The 25,268-nt window shown below is 39.9% G+C and overlaps 1 protein-coding gene and 1 pseudogene across 1 annotated transcript; one reads left to right on the top strand and one right to left on the bottom strand.

The window, feature by feature from the left end:
- Positions 1 to 225: 225 nt before the first annotated feature.
- Spink14 (serine peptidase inhibitor Kazal type 14 (putative)) lies at positions 226 to 3,688 on the top strand. Its single transcript, XM_075970853.1, has 4 exons — positions 226 to 295; positions 1,142 to 1,185; positions 2,654 to 2,790; positions 3,643 to 3,688. The coding sequence occupies exons 1-4, from the start codon at positions 226 to 228 to the stop codon at positions 3,686 to 3,688; spliced, it is 297 nt and encodes a 98-aa protein (XP_075826968.1).
- A 14,547-nt stretch (positions 3,689 to 18,235) lies between these two features.
- On the bottom strand, positions 18,236 to 24,621 carry LOC142848975 (ubiquilin-4 pseudogene; annotated as a pseudogene).
- Positions 24,622 to 25,268: the final 647 nt, after the last annotated feature.

Genomic DNA, 25,268 nt, shown 5'->3' with positions numbered 1-25,268 from the left:
TGTACTCTTTTGATCTTTTAGATTATTAGTCGAAGTTCAATTTTTCACATGTATTTATTCTTGAAGTGGTGTGGAACAGGCTGCTAAAGTGGAGTGTGCAGTGGTTGGTCTTTCAGCAGCTGTTTTAGCATATTCTGATGATGTCTCCCCCGGTGATTGTAGCACAAGGTGGTGTCCTAAGCCAGCATCTCAGAACAGCATTCCAAGGCTGGACCAGAAGGAAAAATGGTCAAATATTTCCAGGTACTGTGGTCCCTTTTGTTCTTCATCATGCTACAATCGGTGCTTCTATCTGGTAAGAAATTTTGCTTTTTCCATCAGAAATACAAAGTTTTGTGGCTGCTAACATTGTAATCTTCAAGTAAATGCTTTGAATTAAAATGATTGTAATGAAAATGCATATGAATACAGGTACACACACCTGCATACATGCTTGTCCACACATACACGCTGAGAGAAACAGTGGGTCAGACTCTGGGCCAGAGAGTTAAAGTTTTGGTTTTCCTGTATATGATATGCATGTTGGGGGACCTAGTGCATAGGGCCAAGGAGATGCTGATATTCAGGGAGGTAGTTAGTGGAAGTGACCAGCAGTATCTCTTCATTGCAGAGCACACCTCAGAAATGCTTGAAATGCCTCCCAGGGATCCCCAGTGTTTCAGAATCTCTGTGGTCTCTCTAGAGCAGAGATCGTGCTGGGAATCACAAGGAGAATAGCATTCTGGGTTTTTCACATGCCTATCACAAATTACTGAGCATTGACTTAAGAAGGTATTGTTTCCCTTCCTGCAAAATGCAGGATCCAAACCAAAAAAATTATAAAGTCCTGACCTTTCCCATTTCTCAACCGCCTACTATACCAATCCTCTCCAACTTGGCGAGTATTAATCAAGGAAAGCATTTGATATTCTGGGATGGCAACCTCTCTAAGCAGTGATGTACTGTTCCCCTCTGCCGGTGATTTACAGGAGCAGAGTGCCAGTCCATATCTTAAAGGGGATGAAAAAATAAATAAAAGAAATATTATTTTCAATTACTTCAAAATTGTATAGTAAGGAATTGGAGTTTTTTTCTCCAGGCAGTAGATTAGACTATGATTTATCAGGAATTAAAGTCTGTAACATATTTATGTATTACCTAGTTCCAGGTGCTCGAGTTTGGTGGCCACCACATGGAGTTATTAAGGTAATTGCCTACTAGGTTTTCTAGGACTCAAATTTGAATACAATTTTTCAAAGATTCTTAAAATAAATTGTGTATGAGTGTTCCCCTGTTTCTATGTAAGCATATTGTACATTGCCAGGTGTCCACAAGGGCCAGAAATGTGCACTGAACCTTTTGGAGTTGGAGTTACCCATTATTGTAAGCTTTCAGAAGGTGCTGGAAACTGAACCCTGCTCCTCTGCAAGCATCAAGTGAGCAGCAAATGCTTTTAAACACTGAGCCATCGCTCCAGGCTCTGAATCAAATGTTTTAGTTTTTTAATTTTATTTATCTATTCTTTGAAAATTTCATACAGGTATATCATGTGTCTTCATTTCGTCTACTTCTGCTCCCTTTCTAACTTCTCCTACTAACCTCCTAATGTTTTTGGTTTTTCTCTTCAAAATTCACTAACTCAAACTACTGGTGCTCATGGATACATAGGTTAATAGACTGTCCCTGTTCATTGAATCTTGTTTTTTTTAAAAAAAAACATTATTTCAAAAGTTTACCATGACAATTAAACCTATGACATTTTTTGAGGTCCATTCACATGAAACTACAGGTCCACGATTTGTTAGAGTCTACAGTAGAGTGATCTAAACTGGCAACCAAGCCAAATGTAGACAGAGAGAGAGACAACAGACAGACAGAGACAGAGAGATAGAGACAGAGAGTGAGCTAGAGAGACAGAGACAGGACAGAGACAGAGAGACAAAGACAGAGACAGAGACAAGACTATCCCAAGGTGTTGGAAAACTTTCTGGATGCTAACACTTTCCAGTTGCCAGCCACGAGGAGTTCTAAGACCCATGGACATGAGTGTCCACAAAGTCCCTGCTCTAGAAGAGTTGCGCTTCTGTAGAGAGAGTGGACAGAACACATTCTCTAGGTTGAAAATATGGAACGCAGCAATCTCTTCGATTCTGGAAGCAGAAAAATGTGCAGGAATCTCTGAGCAGAGGCTCAAATTATGTCTGCAGCATGTGTTTGAGTCAAACAGAAGGGTGTTTTTTTTTCCTTTTTGTCTATCCTGCCCAAACTTGTGTGTATTGTGGGTCCACCAAATGTTTGATTAGTGAAAGAAAGGATAAATTAAAGATTACTTCTTTTGTGCTTTTGTAGATTTCCTGCAGGGCATTCCTTCACTTTTGATGTATTTGTGATTTAAGCTTTGTTTCCTTCATGAATTTAGATGTTTTCTTTTCCCTCACTATAGCTTGCCAGGCCTGTAGGAGCTCCTGACCACAAGACATGATACTTATCAGACCACAGAACGTGATACTTATCAAAGGGAATGTGTACAGATTCTAGCGTCATTGCTTTATGCAGATATACTGGGAGAGCCTGGTGACACTGGAATGTGGTTGTGACTTGCCATTAGTGCAGTCCACAAGTAACCTGTTTTTTGAGTATGGTTCTAATTATACCTTTTTCTGCTCAATTTCAGATCAAGTGTCCTTATAAGAAAGTAAATTTGAGCTGGCTCAATAAAACAGTTGATCCTTGTCCTGGCTTAAAGCAACCCATCTGTGGCACCAATTTTGTAACCTACGATAACCCCTGCATCTTATGTCTTGAGAGCTTGTGAGTGCTCTGTGGGGGTGGGGAAGAAAACTAAGACTAAGCTTGTTGGTTGTGATTTCTATCCACCCTGCATCCAGTAGCCGTGAAATTGGTCTTCCTCTCCCATTTGCGGAGACAGCAAACAGCCCCTTCTTAGAAGAGCCATGGTATCAGAAGGACTACCTGCGTCTAAGGTAGATCCATTAAACCGAACAGTGTCTGCTGAGTTCTTTCTCTAAGTCCTAATAGTCCCATGTTAGAGAGATTCCCTGTAGAAATTCTAAAACACCTCCAATTCTCACCATTTTGATTTTTAGAACAAATTTTTACCTTCATCTTCTGTTAGATATTTTCTGCCGCTTCTTTGTCTATAACTTTCAACTATACTAGCAGAACAGCAGACGTTGGTTCATTGCCTGGGATGGATGACTCAGATCCTTGGATTTACATGACAGGAAATTGGTCATTCGGCACCCAGATTGCAATGCCATGGTGACTTCAGCTTTGATGTATATGAGGCAGGAGAGTCTAAAAGAAGAAAACCATTCCTTGAGGTGTCAAATTGGAGCCCTTCCTCTAGCAATCCTTTAGCAATCACATGCAGGTTGTGAAAAAGAGACTCCACAAAGCCCCAGTCACCCCCATAGTTACTAATCCAGTTGCAGGGAGAGACTGGTGCACGAATAGCTAACTGCACTTACACCTCGTACATCACAAACTCGGGCCCTATCAGACAGATTAGTTCCCAAAGGTCATCGGTTTCTTTAGTGGCAAATGCCCTGACCTTTGATCTAAGCAGCTCCCTTTGTGGTCTGTCTCTTAATTTCCCAAAGTAAAATGTCTTAATGAAATGATTATTATGCCTCCCTTTAGGAAGTCTCGTGGGAGAATTAAATTTTATCACGATGGAAAGTGTTAGGTGAGTGAATTTAGATATCTTCCATTCCTGACCAGCACAACCACTTCCTTCTTATTCTTTACCCCTTCTTTTGCTTTTCCTTGCACAGATTCTTGATGACAAAGTCCTGCTGGAAGTTGATGGCTCCGGAGTTCTTCTATGTTTTCCTTCATATATAAACTATTCTGGCCTGGAGATGTCACTCACCAGTAAATCACAGTCTCTCAGTTTGGAGGACCCTGGGATCAATTCTGATGACTACCAATAAATAAAAAAATGTTCCTTAACATCTTGGCTTGTGTCTTGGATCTGTGTCTTCTATAGTACTAGTAAAGCAGATTGAACATCTGCACTATGGGTCAAAGACAGGCAGTATTTTTATCAGCTCTTTAGCGTTTACAATGATGGCCTGATTTATATAAAACCTCAAGGGCTTCCCCATATCAAATTTCTCTATATCCCATTATCACTTTAAAAATTAAACAGTTTATAGAACACTGTGGCCGTCCTAATCAATCTCTGCTGCCCAGCTTTTGTAAATCCCTCTTTAAATATTTGAACTTTCATTATTTATGTCTTTGTTATGTAGTCTTTCTGTGTGCCCCAGTCGGCCTTATGCCCAGACTGGTCTCAGACCTGAAATTCTCCTGCCTTAGACTCCCAAGCAGTTGGAATAACAAGAGAGTGTCATTGTGCCCCATTGTATCAAGGTCTGAGCCTTGATACAGAGGATCTATACATGTCTAACATGGCACCGTGTCTTCAATGATCCTAATTTTCTCCACAGAAGAATATGAATAACCCACTGATCTTTTTTTTTTCTTAAATTCTGAAGACACAGTTTATTCTTTGGGACACATATAAAATATGTCTCTCCAGGTCATAATAACTCATTTGTGCGCATGTACACGTATTTTCTAAGAGGGTCAGCAGGCTCACAGGCTCTCGTGTGCTATCCTCCTTGGTCACATCTGATCTGAGAGAAAAGTGACCTTTTTACTTGTCAGTGCTCTGCGAGCTGTGCCAGCTTGACGACTAGGTGGCACATGAAGGACTGCAGTGAAAATGAGATTTCATCTTCAGAATTTGGAAGCAAAGAGCCCTGAGGGAAAAGGAGGTATTCTGCCTTCATAGGATGCCAACTCCCATGACGTTAAGTTCTTGATACAGGAACATAAAGAGCTCGAGGGAGGATCATTTCCAATGCTACTGCTTCTCTATCACCTTCATAAATCTCTCTTTGAAAAGTATGAGTCCCACGTTAAGGTCACACAGAGAATCTTTTATCTTAAGTAGGCACTATTGGCGTCCTGTGTAAGACCTGGGCTCTGTTATCTTTTTATTTGCATACTTCTCTCCTCCATGGAGAGCAACCTACAATCTGTTGAGCCCTTTGATCAGCATGGCTCTGCGTAGTAGCCATTTTTGTCTCTCCTTCCTCTCAGTTCTGTGTCCTCTGTTCAGGATAATTCCAAATAGGTTATGCTCTCCTTTTTCTAGAATATCCCCAAATGTGAATGCCTAGATCAGTCGTGGAGATAACTTGGTACTCAAAAACAATATCCTTCAATGTCTTGTGTCATTTAGTCTAATGTCTTGTTATTTTTTTTTACATACTACATCACAGATAATTTCTCCAGAAACACATTGTCAGAAAAGAAAATAAAATGTCTTTATTATGCCACTGTCCTGTTTTTCCTCTAGAATTTTTTAAAGTTTGCACTAGAACATAATATTATTCTTTTCCCAAAGAATTCCAAAAGACAAGACTGTTTTGTAAGAGTACAGTTGAGTTTAGCAAACAGAAACTCATGTCTGTAAAATATGCTGCACATAACTGGTCAAAGGCTTTGACGGTATTTTTTTCTGTAGACATTTCTGAAGATGGAGAAGAGAACAGCGTGCATTGAAATGCAAGGTTGTTTTCTTCTGTGAGTCCTTGTCTTCTCTTCTCTCACCATTGCAGAGCAGAAAGTCATCTCTGCCTTGAGAATCCTGACTCCAGCAGTCACTAGTGATGGTCCTCGCCTCTTCCTCCCTCCTGCACGCACTCCTTCCTTCTCTTCCTCCCTTTCCTCCCCTCCTCTGGCTCCTTTGTCTCTCACATTCTCTCTTATTTCTCATCTGACGCTAGATGATTATTTTTCCTCTTTGGTACTTTGTTTGAAACCTTTAAACATATCAGTTCTCAGTCCTATGGCTAAGACAAAATGTTTTCATCTCAAAATATAACTTTATCCTGTCATTCCTAATCACTTCCAGCCTTGCCTGTTCTTATCTTACCCACCCATGACCTCGGACTGACAGCAGTCCTAACCTAGTCTACCTACCTTAAATATCTACATTGAGACCAAGCCACCATCCTAGTACCAAATACTAGATGTCTTAATTTCTTTGACATATGGAATCTTTAATCATTTTATACAATATAAGTCCTGTTCTCTTTTTATAGATTTGATCCTGCATGTTTTTACACAATAGAAGTTAATTTAAGTGTTCTCTAAGTCCTTAATACTAAAGATAAATGTCTAACCCTAACATCTACATATTCTTATGTCATTATAAGTATGGATTATGTTATACCTTCAAGTATTTATTTAATCCAAACTATTATATTGTAGTAGGTTTGATACTCCCTTTTATCTCAGCCTCCATCTTCTTCTTCAAGCCATCGTTCTTTTAAAATTGCATAAACAGTTAAACACAACATGCTAAAATCACCACCCATTGTGAATTACAACACAAATTAACATCTCAGTCTAACCTGTAAGATGCATTCTTTGCTCTGCTACAGTAACTGTGAAGAGCATCTTCAACGGGATAAAAGCCTGGAAGGACTTGTAACCACTTCAGTGTGGCCACCAGGTGGCAGTAAAGTACTGCAGCTTAGACCAATACCTGGAAGGCCTTCAGCTTGATTGAATGCTGCAAAGGTGTCTGTGAGAGCAGATGGAGTTGTACGTACTCTGTAAGCTAAGACTTCTCGTAACTTAACAAGACAACAATACTTTTCTCCCCAGAAAAGTGACTGTGTCTGATACACATCAGGTTTGGCTCTTACTAAGGCCTCACATGGAGACCAGATACTTAGGGAAAGTTTGTAGCAGAGTATTCTAACCAAAGGATGTTCTAGCAAATGGCATGTTTGTAAGTAATTTTAAAATTGTTCCTTAAACATTGTGAAGTTCCTCTTAGTTTTAGGCTCTTGTTAAAGAGTTTAGCAAGTTAATTCCAAGGCATAGACATGAGTAAACTGTTTCTCATACATTTTCCAAATATAATTCAAGAATGTCAGGGGTCTGGGCTTATTTAAGTAGAAAAGAACTCTCATTGTTACTAAAATAACATGCAGGCAACAACAAAAACCCCCACAGTGGTTAATTTCTTAACTTAAAATTTATTTCTATAACATCCTGATAGCTTATAAATAGATACAATCCTAAGGCATAGTACGATGTTCTGAGCACTACATTTTGTGGTGAGATATTTGGAATTTCTTCTCATATGTCTCGAAAGAAGAGAACTAAATTATGCTACTTTGCAGCTGATTTCAGAAACTTACTATTTTCCACTGAAACTAAAATTCCTGCCTCCTGACTAACTCATGCTCCCTCCAAACTCCCATCTGCAAATTCCTGTGTCCTTCTGTGAGGTCGACCTGCTCAGATGCCTCATGTGAGATCTGGCAGCTTTTGTTTGTCTTTACCTAGGCAATCTCATTCATTTTTCTAGCTTTTTTTCATGATGTTGCCAAAGACAGAATTTCCTTTTTTTTAGGAAAAACAATCTCCATTGCTTAGTGCTTTCTTATCCATTGGTGAGCAAGCTCTGAGTGCTATTTCCTGTTCGTCCCTTGGGACTAACGTTACAGAAACAGGACTATTCCTATCTTCTTAAACACGCAGCATATTTATTAATGCATAAAAATTACATACTCAGTGTACATATGCATTTGTATTAATCCATTTGGTGTAAACATTGTAATTGTCATTGTGTTATGTTTGGAGCCCTTCAGGTCTTCTTTTTAATCTGGCTTTGTCAACTGTGTTTTTTTGCTCCCATTCAAAAATGTCATGGCCCAGGTCAATAGCATAGAATTTTTTCTGTGACTATCTGTGTTTACAAGTTCATGTCTCATCGGTTATTCTTTTCTTTTTCTTTTTTTTTATTGAAATAAAAATTCCACCTCCTCCCAGCCTCTCATTTCCTTCCCCTTCCTCCCACTCCTCTCCCCCTCCCTCTCCAGTCTGAAGAGCAGTCAGGGACAATAACACTGGGTTTTGATCCTACTTCATGTTCTGGCTTCGTGGGAGCCTAGCCAGTTTGGATGCTTACCATCCTAGACCTGGATGGAGGGGGGAGGACCTTGGACTTTCATCGGTTACTCTTTAATCTATTTTTATATAAGGCAGGAGAATATTTTTCTCCCATCTAGTATTGCATCTGTTAAGCAGCTTTTCCACCCTCTGATAATCCTCAGTTACCACGAAATCAGCTTTTTGTGAGTGTCAGTACTACATGGGCATGATATCATGTAGTATTTTTTTCTATGTTTGAATTATTTCAGTTAATGTATTGAGTTTTGGGTCAATTGGCATATTAAATGATGATATCTTATTTCTATGACTGAGTAGTATATTGTATATGCGTGGCATATTATGTTTCCTTTCATTCATTCTTTGAGAATTCCGTATGTGTACACAAGCATTATCGTTATAACTCTTCCCCCTCAAGATCATGTAATTTTTGCGTCAATGGGAGTATCTTACCAGGAGGGTTGTTGTAGCTCACAGTGTTCCTCACTGGATAATACTTCTGATGACTTTTCTTCTATCAGTAGCAAGGACAGTACCTTCTGGAAATGAAAATGCTAGCCAGTAGAAAGAAAGAACTTAGGTAAATATCTTGATTTCTCCAATCCTCTGCCCCAACTGTGCAGTATGCTAAGCAATAGGCCTCACCATATCTGCTACTCAGACTTGTATCTGCTTTCTTCCTTCACCCACCCCTGCTGATGGTAACTAGTACATTGTTTCTCTGGCTCTAGATGCTTGACATTTTCTCTTTTTACCACTCATATGTCAGACTATGGAATATTTTCCTTCTGTGTATGGTTTATATCACGGGCATACACATCTTCCCAGCCTATCCATTCTGTGGTGATTGGTAAGATCTCTCGTTATCATTTTATTTCTATCATAGGTTACTTGTGTTGTTTGATGGACACTTAGATTGCTTCCATAACTTGGATTTTATTTAAAGTTACAGTAAACATGGGCGTGTGTAACTTGAAGAGTTGGCGATTTTATATTCTTTGAGAGCATGCCCAGAAGTAGACCACAAGCTACGCAGCATGCCTCAAATCCAAAGCAAGTCAAGCAAACTCAGAGTAACTTGTTACTTTTGTGTGGCACGAATACCTAAAGTCTATCCATTTAGCAATAATATAAAATACAATGACAATCATAGAAAAATACAATCTGCCAATATTGAACTATGAAGGACTAAAAAAGTTTAAGCAGTCAACAAAAAGAGTTGAATTAGAAATTAAGGTTCCCCAACAGGAAAAGCTCAGGAAGAGTTTATTTGTCTTGTTCAGGCAATAACAAAGGATGCTCTTGTTATTTCCATAGTATCATAGATCGGATTAAAATGATTAAAAATTAAAACTGACAAAAAATCCAATCAGGATTACAATCAGTAAGGAAAAAATAAAACTATCTATATTTGAAAATGACTTGATCTCAGAAGCAGGAAACCTCTGACATTCTGCCAAAAGGGGGACAGGTGGAGAGAGGGCTCAGCGGCTTGAAGCCCTTGCTGCTCTGCAATGGACTGGCTTTGGTTCCCACACCCACATGAGTGGTCAAGGTTGTCTGTAAACCCTGTTCAGAGAAGTTACCACCCTCTCCTGATTTCCTTGGCTACCAGACTCTCAAGCACTCATGCACACAATGAAAGCATATAAATAAATAAGTAAATAAATAAATAATGAAGTCAGTTAAGTTTCAGATTGTAAATTCAACATAGAAAATTCAGGTACAAAAATATTGACCTTTAAAAACCAAATCTGAATATAGATAGGTAGGTAGGTAGGTAGATAGATAGATAGATAGATAGATAGATAGATAGATAGATAGATAGACAGACAGACAATTGTCATTTAAGTGAGCTTTGGGGACCATGTCATTTTCTCCACTGATGCAGCACCCCTCATTTGACTTTGCTTCGGTGAATAACATGCCACCTAACCTTGGGTAAAAAGCTCTGGTGAAACTCAGTGGGTCGCACAAGAAGAAAACATGAAAGCAGAAAGACGCATTGTTGGGACAAAGGGCTTCAGTTACAGAGGAAAGAAGATGAGAAAGGACTAGGCGAAGCAAATAATTAAAATTTGCTAGATAAATGTATAAAGCTGTTGAACAATAAAAAAAATAACTAGGAAAAACTCAAAGAGTAAAATAAACAGAAAGATTCACCATATTTATGGATCACAGAATTATGTTAAAATGTCCATTCACCTAATCCAGTGTAAAGATGAATTATAATTTTTTTAAAAAAAACCCTATAACATCCTTCACAGAAATATAGAAAAATGAAACTAAAATTTGGAAGCACAAAAGACTCTGATGAGTCTGAGAAATTTTAGGAAAGAACAGAGTAATTTCTTGATTTTAAGTTATATTACAAAGCTATATTATCAAACAGTATTCTCCTGGCATAAAAATCACGAGGTCAAAGGAAAAGACATAGAGACCAGAACCAAAAGGACACAGTGGAAATTACAGCCTTTCCTCTGAGCCGACAAAGCTTGGTTTACTCCAGAAAAAGAGCCAACCAGAACCTTATTTTAAACTCCATGCAAGCATCCTTTCAAAAAAGTTATATTCTTAATTTCTTTATTTTGTAATCTCTTAGATGAACATCTCATTGTGGTCATCAGAGTTTTCCAAACACCGTTACATAATTATTGTTCCTTATCTAGAGCTATTTCTAAGAAAATTATGCCTTAAAAATGGTTGTTACATTTAGAGATATCAATAACATGATTATGATGACATTATTTTTGGCTCTTTCTGTGTGTGTGCATGGACGATGGATACATGGACCTGCGTGCATGTGTGAAGGACAGTGGTTGATGTCACTTGAACCTGGAAAAGACAAATTGGCTGGACTGAATAGTCAGTCAAGCCCCAGGACTTCCCAGTCTCTTTCTACCACTGCTGGGTTTGCTGGTCCTTTCTGCCACACTCTGGCTTTTTACTTGAGTGCTGGATAGCTGAACTCAGGATCTCATGCTTGTGCCCCAAACGCTTTGCAGACTGTGTCCTATACCCCAAATCTGATCACCATCATCATCACCATCATCGCTGTCATCACCATCATCACCAACAATCATCATCACAATAGTAATAATAACAAATAAAGCATATGGAGAAGTAGCCACTGCAAATATCACATGTAAAGTGTATCTATGTGCACATGATTAAGAGAGAACTATCAACTTCTCTTTATGATGCAACATCTGCTTGAAAAAATAGTCCTAATGGAATCTTTCCACTGCCATGGGGAGCACCTTGCTCAATTTCCTCAGCTTGCTGAACATTTTCCAGCAGACGAAATGGGACATGGACAAAAGAGCCTGTCAAAAGCATGCACTCTGTATTGTAAGAGCAACTTCTATGAGTACACACTTACTCAACATCAATGTTCCAATGGAAATCAGGGCATGTTATCATCATGACTAAGTTTTAAAAGAGGAAAATCCCATATTGCAGAATAGCATCTGAACCTGAAGCAAAACCTTTGTCTCTTTTTCAGTCACATCCCCATAGACCTCGTTGTTGCAAAAGGACTCGTGACTAAGAGAAGAAATCACTGCCTGGGACAGAGAAGACTTTCTGCGCCACCTCCCTAGCACACCTGAAACTATTTGATTAGGTAACCGAATCTTTGTCTTCCACATAGGACTGTAAATTCTTTGCTGGCTGATCACTTGTCAAATTGGTGTCCATTGGGCTGATACCTATAGGTGTTTTATATGCATTTATTAAGTAGTTTATAAGCTTGAGAGCCAACGATTGTATATTACACAAAGAACTGTGATCCTGTTCCAGCTCCTTATCCACTGATGCACAGCTGTTGAGAATTCAGTTCATCCTGCTGAGCATTTGTTTGCTCACCTGTAAAATGGCATTCTGCTTTATCAACATTTCACACAATTGAACATTAAAGATTAGTATCACAAGTGCAGTTTTCAAAGAACATACTTAAGAGGCGAGGGCAGCTCACAAAGAGGCAAGAAGCCAAGTGCATTGGCTACTTCCTCCCCTTTCTATGAGAGCTCAAAGCATGACTGAAAACTGAGACAAAACTCCTCTTTGAAGTGTCAAATCCAAAGCTTTATTCTGTGATAACTGAGCACTAAATCTGCTGTTTAAAAACATTCCCAAATAAAAAAATAAATAAGAAAGAAAGATTTAAAAATTTCCAAAGAAAAGGACAAGTACTTCAAAAAAAACATTATAATAAACAGCAGCATAATCTTTCCTACTACAAAAACATGAGAAATACTCAAAAACTACATTAAAATTTTAAAAAATTATATTAAAAATAGAATATAAAATAATACACACCAAAGGACAGGATAATCCAGTGATCTTCAGCATTAATTGCAGAGCTGGGTTCAAGTCAGAAAACATTTAGAACCCCCATTCTCAAACACATTTCCTATTTAAAGTTCTATAGTCACCTCCTACTACCACATCTAGTTATGTACTATTTCTATATAAAATCTTTCTATTTTTCTAACAAAGATAATTTTTTTTCTTTTTATAGGAGGAAGAAGAAACATTGGCTGGGCTTGGCAGATTATATCTGCAAACCAAATACTCGGGCATCAAAGGCAGGAGGATGGCCTGATCTTTAAGGTCAGTCTAAGATAAATAGTGAGTTACAAGTCAGCTTGAGCTACATACAGCATGAAACTATCTTTAAAAAAATCAATAAAATAAAATAAAATGCAACTAGGCATTATGGAACACACCTATCCCAGTACTTGAAGATAGAGACAGGAGAATCAGGAGTTCAAGACCGTCCTCAGAAAATTAGATGCCAGTCTGGAATACACAATACTCTGACTAAAAAAAAAATTCCTAAATAAATTAAAGAGTAAAATAAAGAAAGAAAAATGTCAAGCCAATGACCATAAATTCTATTTTAAGAAATCAGTAAAGAAAGAGGAAATGAAACCAAAATAAACATAGGAAAGGAAATAAATATTAAAAGGGAAAAATAAATAAAATAAAACCCAAGAAAGCACAAGGGAAAAAAGTGAATCTAAAAATTAAGTAAAAGCAAGTCACTTACAATTAGTAAAACTGGTACAACTCTAAGCTCATCAATCAGAAACAATACAAAGATGTAAAACACTAATAAGAGTGGCTGAATCAACAAGTTCAACCCTTTCCACACCTTTCCATTCATTATTGGACTAAAAACTCTACTCAAAGCAGGAAGACAAGAAAGAAGAAAAAAAGAGAAAAAAGAGAAAAAAATATTATAAGAAAAAGGATAGTGCTCTGGGACAATGGTCTGTATCCTGTCAATTATATTTTAAATAAATTCTGATTGACCAATAGCCAGGCAAGAAGTATAGGCAGGACAACCAGAAGGAAATAGAGGCAGGTCAACGAGAACAGGAGAATTCTGGGAAGAGGAAAGCTTGGTCCGCAGTCCTGTCCCAACCACAGAAGAAGTAAGATGTGACTGCCCCGCCGAATAAGGTACTGAGCCACGTGGCTAACATAGACAAGAATAATGGGTAAATATAAGTTATAATAGTTAATAAAAAGCCTGAGCTAATGAGCCAATCAGTTTATAACTAATGTAGACCTTTGTGTGATTTCTTTGGAACTTAACGACTGCAGGAACCAGGAAGGACAGAAACCCCGACAACAGGATAGTAAGAATATCATGATGTTCTATGCAAGAAATATGATAAAATCTATTTTTCAAGAAGGAACTCAGTTCAGGAAAGAGCAGGCCTCCCACAGATATCAACAAAACATCGCATATCACGTTGCAGTAAGACTAAGCACCTCCCCTTGTAATAAGACTGGAAAAGCTTCCCAAGAACCACAGAAAAGGAATGGACTGGGGAGCAGGATGGGACAGGGAAAGGAATGGGAGGAGAGGGGGGAGGGGAAACTGCAGGTGGGATGTAAAATAAATTAATTAATTAAATATTTTTTTTAAAAAATAAGGATCTCAGTAAGTGCATTAAGCAAGGCTGAGAGATACAACAATAAGTGCAAAATAAATTGCATTTATAATAAACTTTTAATTCTAACAGATAATGCATATAGATTTCTGAGGAAACAATGCATACCTTCATACAATAATGTAGAATTGGTAAATTAAGAGGATGATCTATATCCTCACATATTTTTTAATCAGTTGAAAGTTTTTATTTCATTAGTTGTTGTACTTTTAATGTAAAAATTAACAAAGTATGTATTTAAAATCATAATTAATCTTACTAAAAACATGTTTACACTGAAGACAAAGAAATTCAGTATGACTCATGACCTACGTACTGTCAATGTTAGTTTACCTAGTTTTTCCTTTTTAGTGGTATGATTTTGCTCTTTAGTTTGTTTGCCTGTTTATTCATTCTGAATATTTGTTTTATTTTTTAAAATTTTGTACACGAGCACAGTGTTTACAACATTCCTACCCCAACTCTTTCTCTCTCTCCAACCCTTATGATACCAACATATTTTTGAAATTATTTACTTCTTCAAATACACACACACACAAACACAAACACACACATGAATGTACTAATAAAACCTACTGACAGGACTGGAGAGAAGGCTCAGAGGTAAAGAGCACTGGTTTCTCTTCCAGGGGCCCTGAGTTCAATTCCCAGCAAACACGTGGTGGCTTACAACCATCCATAAAGAGATCAATCTGACGCCTTTTTCTGGCATGAAGGCATACATGCAGTCAAAGTACTCAATATATAATAAATAAATAAGTAAATCTGAATCAAATCCTACTGAATCTATTTAAGTGTTACTAACATGTGTTTAGGTCTGACCACTTGGTAATCCATCAGGGTTTTATCTCTGGAGAAGACTGATCCACCTCAATAAGGAGCTGTTAATTATCAACAGCTCTTCACTTCAGGTTAGGCCCTGTAAGATTTCCCCATCTATATTGGCTTATCAACCACTGTTGTCATTGTTCAGACCTTAGCTAGGCCACCATATTGCTAAATTTTTTGGCAGAAGTCATGTTGTCAGCCTTTGGGAATGACACATAAATGTTTTGCAAATGGAGCTTCTTAGATGACAAGGCCATTTGAAGAACACCATCCACTTGGCAAGAACCTGTGGAAACAACACTGCAGACTCCTGTGCTGATTCTAGAGGCTCATAGGCTTCAGGCATCTCTGACTCTCTCTATGCTTATTCTTATGATAACTCTTGCTTTTGCTTTGCTAGTCTTGATTGTGCCTGAGGTTACTGGTAGTAAAACCTCTGATCTGTTACAGAAACTGTTTTCTCTGGTTGCCCCTGACTGCCTTTGCATCATCACGAGAAAGGAAGAGCAACTCACTAAGATTAATGACTACTGATATTCAATTATTCTAAAAGGAGATAAATATAATCCAAAGAACTTACAAACCTGGAAAATGGTTTTCTAGAAGATTGGATTAAAAACTTATAGACACATATAAGAAAAACATTAAAAACTTATAGGAAGTAATAAGGAAAAGATATAGAACACAAAATGGCATATATCTCTCTGGCGCCAGGACGTGTATACTCAGATATTTTTCCAATGTCAAAATATCAATAAAGGAATATAAAATTCCCTGTTCTCTTAAGAGAAAGGCACATGCTCAAATTTTCAGTAAGAATGGAAATTTAGTCCCAACAATTAAAGAGTTAGGTTTTTATTGTTACTATTTTGAGAACTTATAAATTTATGCTAGGATGATAACTGTAGTCCACATAAAAGTGATGTACAGGTTACTTAGAAACTGGCATATACCTGAAAATGATAACCTGGGCATGACAATACACTCAACTGATTTCAAAAAATGAAAATGTCATATTGTTAAGAATTAATCACAGGGCTTAAATCTCTTTCATTGTAACATGTTTGTTGCTGGCCAGAGAACAGTGTGAATAAGAGGTGCCTGGCTAGATATAAACATTTGGCTTGCATTATAATGATAAGGGGTAAAGGAAGTGGTAAAGGAAGAGAAACTAAAATGAGTCAATGCTAATCATTCTTGGAAAATGCTTAAAGAGAAATGCTTTGAAATAGCCCATGTTTGAAAGTATTAGAACTTGTATAAATAAAGATGGTCTGTGCTAGTCAAGACCATCAGTTTGAAGACAGACTGTGGTTGTCTTTTGCTGACTCCACACATCCATCCTGCGGCAGCACAGAACCCCATTGAAGCTGGACTCTGGCAACTGGTGCCCAACGTGTTTATGACCTTCAGGATGGTAACTTCCCACCCAAGACAGATGGTGGTGTAAATACCTAGGAATTCTACTACAGTCTCACTGGAAATAAGCCAGTTGAGTAAGGGTAGAGATCCTCAGGACCTTTTGGAGACACTTTAAGGCCCTCTGTTACTATGGGACAGGGTAAATCTAAGGACGCTGCCCTTTGTAGGAACATCATTGAGCATACCCTAAAAGGAAGAAGTCACAAAGTTAGTGCTACCCTGATTCAAGACCTCTCGCAGTCTGTTCAAAAGGTACATTCCTGGTTCCCAGAACAAGGAATCCTGGATATAGAAATCTGAAATGATCAGAAGAATTTAAATCATGGTATAATGATCACAGTGCTTCAAAAATGCCACCAACTGCCTTTTCTACGTGGAGCCTCTTAAAAGTGGCTATGGATCTTAAACAAGAAGGAAATACTGCTTTGGCCTCTCAGCATTATTCAGATAAATTTAAAGATGGCATTTCACAAGAATCTCTGAAAAACTCTAACTATAGACTGTTTCCTATAAGAGAAGGTTTGAATAAAGATGAGAAAACACAGGAAAAACTTGACCAACAAGATGAACCAGACCTTGAAGAAGAGGCAGCTAGATATCATAATCCTAAAATGGTTTATGGGCCTCTCCCTAAAATGGTAAATAAATTGCCTTCAAATAAACCTCTGATTAAATTCTCAAATCTCTTTGGATTGCTTAGGATTTGAAGGAGCATTAACACAGGCACAAGAGTATAGGAAAATGTTAACTGATTTCCAATACTTTGTGATCCCAAAACTGATGAGCCTTTATGGGAGCCTCTCCCATACAAACTATTAAAAGAAATTAAACAAGCTACAGCTGATTATGGGCCTACCTCATCTTATACTATGACTTTAGTAGAGAAACTCAGTATTCTATGGGTGACCCCATATGTTTGGTTCCAGGTAGTTAAGGCCCGCTTAACAGGAGGAAACTTTTTACTATGGAAAGCTGACTTGGAAATTTCAAGAAGTTAAAATTGTACCTAATGATTCTAAATGGGTGGGATGCTTTTATATATACAAAATTTTCTGGGACACTAAATTATACAGATACAAATGGTTTGCCTATCTGCTTTTCTACTGTTGGTATGTCCCCTCAATCTGCTTGTGTTAGTCTGTTTTACAGTACATCACATACTGACTCTCCTACTAAACAGCCTGTGGAAGATTCTCATCACCCTTGAACTCTAAGTTTTGTTTCTGTAGCAGACAAAGATTCTCTTACTAAATTGGGCAGGACTAAAGATTTCTCCATTGATTCCTTGCTCGGTTGTCAATGGGCCAATCAGTACAATCCTACCTGGGACACTGTCAGGCCAAATTCAGGCTATCCTTATTGGCTCCCCTGGGCTTTCCCCTTTAAAGGGCGTTATTTATACAGTTCAGGATTCTCAGGATAAAATCTATGATTGGTCTAAGTCTATAAGTGAACAGTCTTATTTTACATACCAATCCCAGTTCCCTCTCTCTCCTGTCCTCTTGCTCCCCCACTTTCTCCCCTCCCCACCACCCTTCCATTCCTCAGAGGGTGAGGCCTCTCATAGGAAGTTCACAAAGCCTGTCACATTAATTGAGGCAGGACCAAGGCCTTCCCCCACGTATCTAGGCTGAGTAAGGTTTTCCTCCAGAGGGAATGGGCTACAAATGGTTCCACTTCTAGTGGTTCCACAAACTGCCAAAGCTATACAGCTGTCACCCACATTCAGAGGGTGTAGTTAGGTCTTATGCAGGTTCCCCAGCTATCAGCCCAGAGTCAGTGAGCTCCCACTTGTTCGGGTCAACTGGTTCTGTGGGTTTTCCCATTATGGTCTTGACCTGTTTGCTCATATTATTGCTTCTCCCTCTCTATGACTGGACTCTAGGAGTTCAGCCAAGGGCTTAGCTGTGGATCTCTGTATCTGCTTCCATTAGTTGCTGGATGAAGGCTCAATGATAACGATTAATGTAGCAGTCAATCAATCTGATTTCAGAGGAAGGGCAGTTAAGGTACCCTGTGCACTATTGCTTAGATTCTTAGCTTAGATCAATAGCGGCATTGATGGTCCCCACTGTGGCGATCAGGGTCAGTAGGTTAGCTTCACAGTTGACAAAGCCTATGGAATTGAGCTGCTCCAGCTACTGCTGAAATCTCACTTCTGACATTGGCACCTGTGAATTTCCACTTCCAGCCAGAAACTAGATCATCTGTTGCATGAGCTGCTGCTGGGCACTGGAACCCACCGTGGGAGGAGGCGTGGCTTGTAGGCCTGGGGAATAGGGGCGGGGGGGGGGGCGCCTTGGCGGCAGACAGGGATACAGGGGTCCGGGATGTCTCAAAGGAGCCAAGGCTTGGTACCAGCCCAGGAGCTTCAGTTTGCAGGGTCTGCATGGCCTGGGGATTGGTGAGGATGGAGAGAGACTCTGGGTTCTGCATCTGCTGCAGAAACACAGGGAGCTGCAGGCGGAGCTGCTCCTGAAGCTGTGGATTCCCCGCAAACAGCGGGACATTCACCATCATCTGAGCAGCAAAGTCAGGGTTCTGGGCTAGTGTCTGCATCATGCTGCGGATGTAAGACGCTGAGATCACATTCTGCATAAGCTGGGGGTTTTCAGAGATCTGCTGGAGAAGCGCCTGCATTTCTGGGCTGTTGAACATCCCTGACCCCAGGCTAGCTGCATTGATCCCAAAGGGGTTCGAGACTGTCGGGTGCACCTGGCTGGTCCCCGACCCTCCGGTGCCCTCCCCCACCAGATTCGGGGCCTGGAAAGTGGGAGAGGAGGGGCTTTAGGGTTTAGGGAGGGGCTCTCGATTCTCTCTGTCCGAAGAGGCTGGGAAGATGTGCTGTTGGAGTTTCCTGTCAGGGAAGAGAAGGGATTGTTGCCAAACTGTTCCCGAACAGCTGTGAGCATGCGCTCCTAGGTTTTGGTGTACATGCGGCGGAGGGCATTATACCCTCCAGGAACGCTTTCCAAGTTGCTGGGAGCCCGGCTCTGGGTCCTCAATATTTCTGGCATCATGGTTGGGTTCCGAGCAGTCTCCATTGTCTGCCTCATGAGCTCAGGGTTGTTGAGCATGTGTCTGATCTCAGGGTTCCTCTCTATCAGCTGTTGCATCTGGGGGTTAGCCATGATCATGTGGCACATCAGGTCAGGGTTTGACGTCATATCCCAGACCAAGGGGTTCTCCATGATCTATGACAGCATCTCAGGGTTGGACATGAGCTGTCTCTGCATCTGTTGCTGTAGCTCCATGAAGTTGGCAGAACCCAGGCCCAGACTGCCTAGACCAAGGATGCCCCCAAAGCCAAAGAGAATCGATGCAGTAGTGCTTGGAGGCCCCTCTGCAGCCACTGGAGAGAGTCCTCCTCCATTGCCAGAATCTGAAGTGGCATTGCCAGAGCCGCAGGGCTGGGCAGAGGCAGCAGGGGAGGCAGGTGTGGTGGAGGGTGCAAAGGCGGAGTCAAGAGTGGAAGGGGGAGAAGTAGGCGTGGCCGCTGGATCTTGAGCCTTCTGAGGGGTCTTGATGACTAAATGGACCGTGAGCCCATCCTTGATCCCATGTGGGTTCAGTGTGTCTCCATCCTTGAAGATCTTGCCTGCAAAGATCAGGACCAGCTGATCCTGCTGAGGCTTAAACCTCTGGGAGACTTCCTCCTTGAACTCCTTGACCGCGGCTAGATCACAGATCACGATCTCCTCCTTGTCCTTGGGGGTCTTGAGGTGACTGGAATCTGGGGCCTCGTCTCAGCGGCTCGGCCTGCCTGGTTCCTCTTCCCGCCCCGCCCCACCCGGCCCCGTTTTATTTTTTATTTTTTATCACATATTCCCTCCTTTTATGTGTACCATTCATTGTCTTATATAAAGTTAAATTTCTATTCAGTAAAAGTAAATGATCAGCAGTTTATGTAAAACATTAACACTTTTATTCCTCTCATACATTACATCATGACTGCAGTTTCCCCTACCTCCCCTGTCCCCACAACTCACTCCTCCTCTGTTTCCCTTCAAAAACATAGAGCAGGCCTCCCAGATATATCAACCAAACATGCCATAACATGTTACAAGAAGACTAGGCACAAACCCTTCTATCAAGGCTAGACTAGGCAACCCACTTGGTGAAAACAGGACCCAAGCACAACCAAAAGTGTAGGGGGACCTTTCTGTCCTGAAAGCTGCTCCCAAGTAACCACACAAAGGCTTAATATTAATTGTAAGTGCTCTCAACCAATAGCTCAGATTTGTTGCTGTCTAACTCTTACATTTTCAATTAACCCATTTTTTTCTTTGCTTTGCCATATGACATGCTACCTTTTCTCAATACTACGTCTTGTTCATGTTGCTTCTCTCTTCGTGTGTTCACTACTCCTCTGACTCCTTCTTTTCCCAGCATCCTCTCTGCCCAACAATCTTGCCTAGCTATTTACCAATCAGCTTTTTATTAACAATTTGAGCAACACATATTTCACAGTGTAAAGAAAGATTATTCCACAGCACAAAAGCGTAAGAAACATGCCCCCATTCCCACTGTTCTTGTCCCAAAGAACACCAAGCTACACAATCATAAAGTATATACAGAGGTCCTAGCTCAGATCCATACAAGGTCTGTGTTTGTTGCTTCAGTCTCTGTATGCCTACCTCTATGAGCCCTGCTTACTTGATTCTGTGGGCCATGTTCTCATGGTCTCCTGGATTCCTCTGACTCCTACAATTCTTCATCCTTCTTGACTCCCTAGTGTTTAGTTGTGGGTCTCTGAATCTGATCCCATCAATTGTGGATGATGTTTCTCAGACATTGTCTTAAAAATATCAAGAACATAAAATGTTGTAGACCTATCTGTCAGAGACCAGCCACAACAAAAACACCTCTCGCCAGGGTAAAGGCGTTTGGATTTAGAAATATAGTAAAGAATATGAAGACGTGAACGAAAATAATAAAATGGAGAAACATATAGGAAAGCATCAGGAGGGCATTCCAGTGAGTACTAAAAATTCACCTGTGTTTAATTTCCAACTGCTTCAAATACTCCTAACCCAAAAAGGTAGTAGTAAGACAAAAGACTGCATTAACATGATACAAAGAGATGAAGATACCAATTGAAAGTCATAGGCTGCTGCTCTGATGAGGGTCTCTGTCTCTATCTCCATCTGTCACAAGACAAAGATTCTGTGGTGATATTTAAGATAATCATTAGTGTGATAGTGGGGCAAAGCCAGTTCAGGCACCCTCTGCTCTGCTGCCCAAGAACCTAGCTTGGGACATCCCCATGGACACCTGGGATCCCCTCTAGAGCCAAGTCTCTTGCCAACCCAAAAATGGCTCCCTTAATGTAGATATCTTCTTTCCTGCTCCTATATCCACCCTTCCACTCCCCCAAACTCTCTCTAGTCTTTCCTTTCTCCCTTCTCTCTCCTCCTCTCCCCTTCCCCCAACCCCAGTCCCCTTAACCCTACCCCCATGCTCCCAACTTTTGCCAGGCAATCTTGTTTGTTTCCAATTTCCAGGAGGATCTATATATGTTTTTCTTCGGGTTCACCTTGTTATTTGGTTTCTCTAGGCTTGCTAACTATAGGCTTAATGTCCTTTGTTTATGGCTAGAGTTTACTAATGAGTGAGTACATACCATATTCATCTTTTTGGGCCTGGGTTATCTCACTCAGGATAGTGTTTTCTATTTCCATCCATTTGCATGCAAAATTCAAAATGTCATTATCTTTTACTGCTGAATAGTACTCTAATGTGTATATAATATATTCCACATTTTCTTTATCCATTCTTCCACTAAGGGGCATCTAGGTTGTTTCCAGGTTCTGGCAATTACAAATAATGCTGCTATTAACATAGTTGAACAAATGCTTTTGTAGCATGATTGGGCATCTCTGGGGTATATTCCCAAGAGTGGTATTGCTGGATCCTGAGGTTGATTGATTCCCAATTTCCTGAGAAACCGCCATACTGATTTCCAAAGTGGTTGCACAAGTTTGCATTTCCACCAGCAATGGATGAATGTTCCCGTTACTCCACATCCTCTCCAGCATAGGCTAATATTGGTGTTTTTGATTTTAGCCATTCTGAGAGGTGTAAGATGGTATTTCAAAGTTGTTTTGATTTGCATTTCCCAGATGGCTAAGGACCTTAAGTGTCTTTTGGCCATTTGAACTTTATCTAATGAGAATTCTCTTTTCAGTTCAGTACCCCATCTTTTAATTAGGTTAATTAGAATTTTCATGCCCAGTTTCTTGAGTTCTTTATATATTTTGGAGAAAAGACCTTTGTCTGATGCGGGGTTAGTAAAGATCTTCTCCCATTCAGTAGGATGCCTTTTTGTCTTAATGACAGTGTCCTTTGCTTTACAGAAGCTTCTCAGTTTCAGGAGGTCCCATTTATTCACTGTTGCTCTTGTTGTCTGTGCTGCTGGGATTATATGTAGGAGGTGGTCTCCTGTGCTCATATGAGCAGCAGCTCTCAACGTGAGTAGTTTGGTCTCCAAAGGAAATCACCTAAAACTGTAGGATAACACAGATATTTATATTATATCTCATAACAGTAACAAAATTATGGTTATGAAGTAGCAGCAAAAATAATTTTGTGGTTGATGGGGGGTCAGCAACATGAGGAATTGTGTTAAAGTGCCCCAGCACTAGGAAGGTTGGACATCACTTGCCTGAAGTTTTAAAGGTCTTGGTAGTTCTAAGCTTGGATTTTTCCTTCCCTTAATATATGTCCTGTTAGCAACCTAGTTGGTGGTTGGTGCCTGATCAAGGTCGTGAAGTGATTATGCTTTCAACCCCAGAAAACACCGGTCCTTCACATTTTCTTAAGAATCTGATTGAGAACTATACAGTATGATGAAGCCGGCTAACACTTTCAACATTTGACTAATGTCCACCATCAAGATCTACCGTTCACTGGATATGAATGTCCTTATTTTCCTAGTCACTGCAGAACCTCAGTGCTGGTAAAAATCATCCACTAATCTGAAAAAGCAGCCCTCTTCCTCCAGCTTCTGGCAATATTGTCATTCTTCTTATTTAATTTCTCACCAATAATCTTATCAAAATTACAGGCTTTCTACTAAAGGTTTTCTCAAAACCTTCCTAGCTTTGCCCACAATTTAGTTCTATTTACTAATACTGCCTTGGAAACCAACTCTAAATTATTTTTCTTTTATTACTTTATATTCTTGGTATTTTGAGAATTTCATACATGAATATTGTATTTACATTGTCTTAACCCTTCTTCTACCAGTTCCAATTTCTCCCATGCCTCCCACCCACTCTCAAATTTGTGATCTTTGTTTATTACCCACATACACTTATATTTTATCTTTTTATTTGTATATACATCAAATCCTACTGGCTTTTACAAGCATTCATAAAACCCGTTGAGTCTATTTAGTATTGTTTATAGGTGCGTGTGTTTAGGGCTCACCACTTGGAATCAGGAAGCGCATTCCTGGGATGCTGGCGGGAACCCGATTCTCCCTTGCTCAGCAGCCTTTGCTTCAATGTAGCTGTTTGTCTAAGAGCTCCCATCTGCTGTGAAATAAAACATGTTTAGGTCATAAAGGGAGGAAACAGGGGCTAAGCTGGGTCGGGTGGAAGTGTGCGGGTCAGAGGAAAGCCTTGACTTTCAAGCTGAAGCTCATTAGCATCCCTGCCTGGACTGTATCAAGCCATAAAGAGGCGCATCCACTAACTGTTCCCTGGGTTAGCTTGGTAGGACCAGTGTGGATAGGCTTGGGAGACTATTTGTATGCAAAACATCATGGGATTTTTTTAATCCTATATATGAAATTCTTAAAGTATCATTTTTTTTCTCTTTTTTTAAAAGGCAAACCTTGTTACATGTTGTTTGAACTAAATCACCTGACATGGGCTGTACCGCTTCCCGGAGACTTTAAAAACCTTTGGCAAACTTTCCCCTCCTCACACTGCTGTCTTAGCCAGCGTTTAAGAGGCTTCCTCTGATGGCTATAATTAAGCTTCAAAGGGATTGGGCAAAGCCAGCCGTTTAAATGGGCTGTTTCCTTTTTTTCCACCTTCTTGCTTTGGTGCAGTTTGCTCTCGTTTGTACTCACCACACTTTCCAAAGGCTGATTCAGTGTTATGATTCAGGGTGGCAGGTCAGAGTGCCAGCAAGAGTTCTCAGTGCTGTCAGCTGACAAGGGGTCTCTTGTTTTACTGTGGGCCAGTGTCCACTCTGCGAATGGTCTCGCATGCCAACTCTATTTGGTCCTGGCTAATGTCAGCTTATTTATTATTGTTGCTGAGTATTCTACATTCCAGTCAAATGAACCCTGTGGTGTTAGCGTAACCCCGAGTCTTTGCACATCTGCATGCCTCCTCATGGTTCTAGCCCCTCCTCTTCCGGGTCTGCCATCATCTCCACTTACCCCAGTCTCATTTTGCCACAGAACCATTACGTCTTTCAAGAATGACAATTGTGTGACTGTGTCTTTTGCTTACTTATTAACTGGACCTTCTCTCTGGACACCATTTTAGCAAAAATAATTAGTTCTTTAAGTTTGCGTAGCATCTTGAAAAATATATTTTCTGAAATGTGTCACTTTATATTGGTGTGCATTGTCTATACCTGAATTGCTAATCCTGGGATCCTTGAGTACAGGGTAAGTCAATATTATAAGTAAAACATTCAAGATATGTGCAAATTGGTGTGAGGATATTGAAGAACAGAACCCAGACCAATCAATAAAAGCCACTTAGTCTTCAAAGAGCAGTGTTTTATATAAGTTCATCAAAAGGTTAACAAATTGATACATATTAAAAGACTGCATGTCTGCTTCAACAACATTGATGGTCATGCGTCATCTTGGTAAATTGGTAGAATTTAAGAGAAAAATAATATAATTCATAATTTATTGTCAAGTCATTCTAAGATTATCTTGTAAATGAAGCTATCAAACATGAGGCATCCAGTGAATAGTGTCAAAACAATTCAGAATTCACCTCTGTAGATCCCAGTGGGTAAAGTTCTAGAAAGAACAAGGGGGATGGCCATGAGAGCAGAACCAGCCACATACTCCTGAACCTCCTCTACCTCCCAACA

Source organism: Microtus pennsylvanicus, chromosome 4 (genome assembly GCF_037038515.1).
Source record: "Microtus pennsylvanicus isolate mMicPen1 chromosome 4, mMicPen1.hap1, whole genome shotgun sequence".
NCBI classification, from domain to species: Eukaryota; Metazoa; Chordata; class Mammalia; order Rodentia; family Cricetidae; genus Microtus; species Microtus pennsylvanicus.
This window is presented reverse-complemented; position numbering and strand designations above follow the sequence as displayed.

Excerpts from the sequence above, each read along its gene's own strand:
- Spink14 (XM_075970853.1), top strand. The coding sequence starts at position 226 with ATGGTCAAATATTTCCAGGTACTGTGGTCCCTTTTGTTCTTCATCATG. Across the intron at positions 296-1,141 it reads ACAATCGGTGCTTCTATCTG|TTCCAGGTGCTCGAGTTTGG; the intron begins GTAAGAAATTTT and ends TGTATTACCTAG. Across the intron at positions 2,791-3,642 it reads ATCTTATGTCTTGAGAGCTT|GAAGTCTCGTGGGAGAATTA; the intron begins GTGAGTGCTCTG and ends GCCTCCCTTTAG.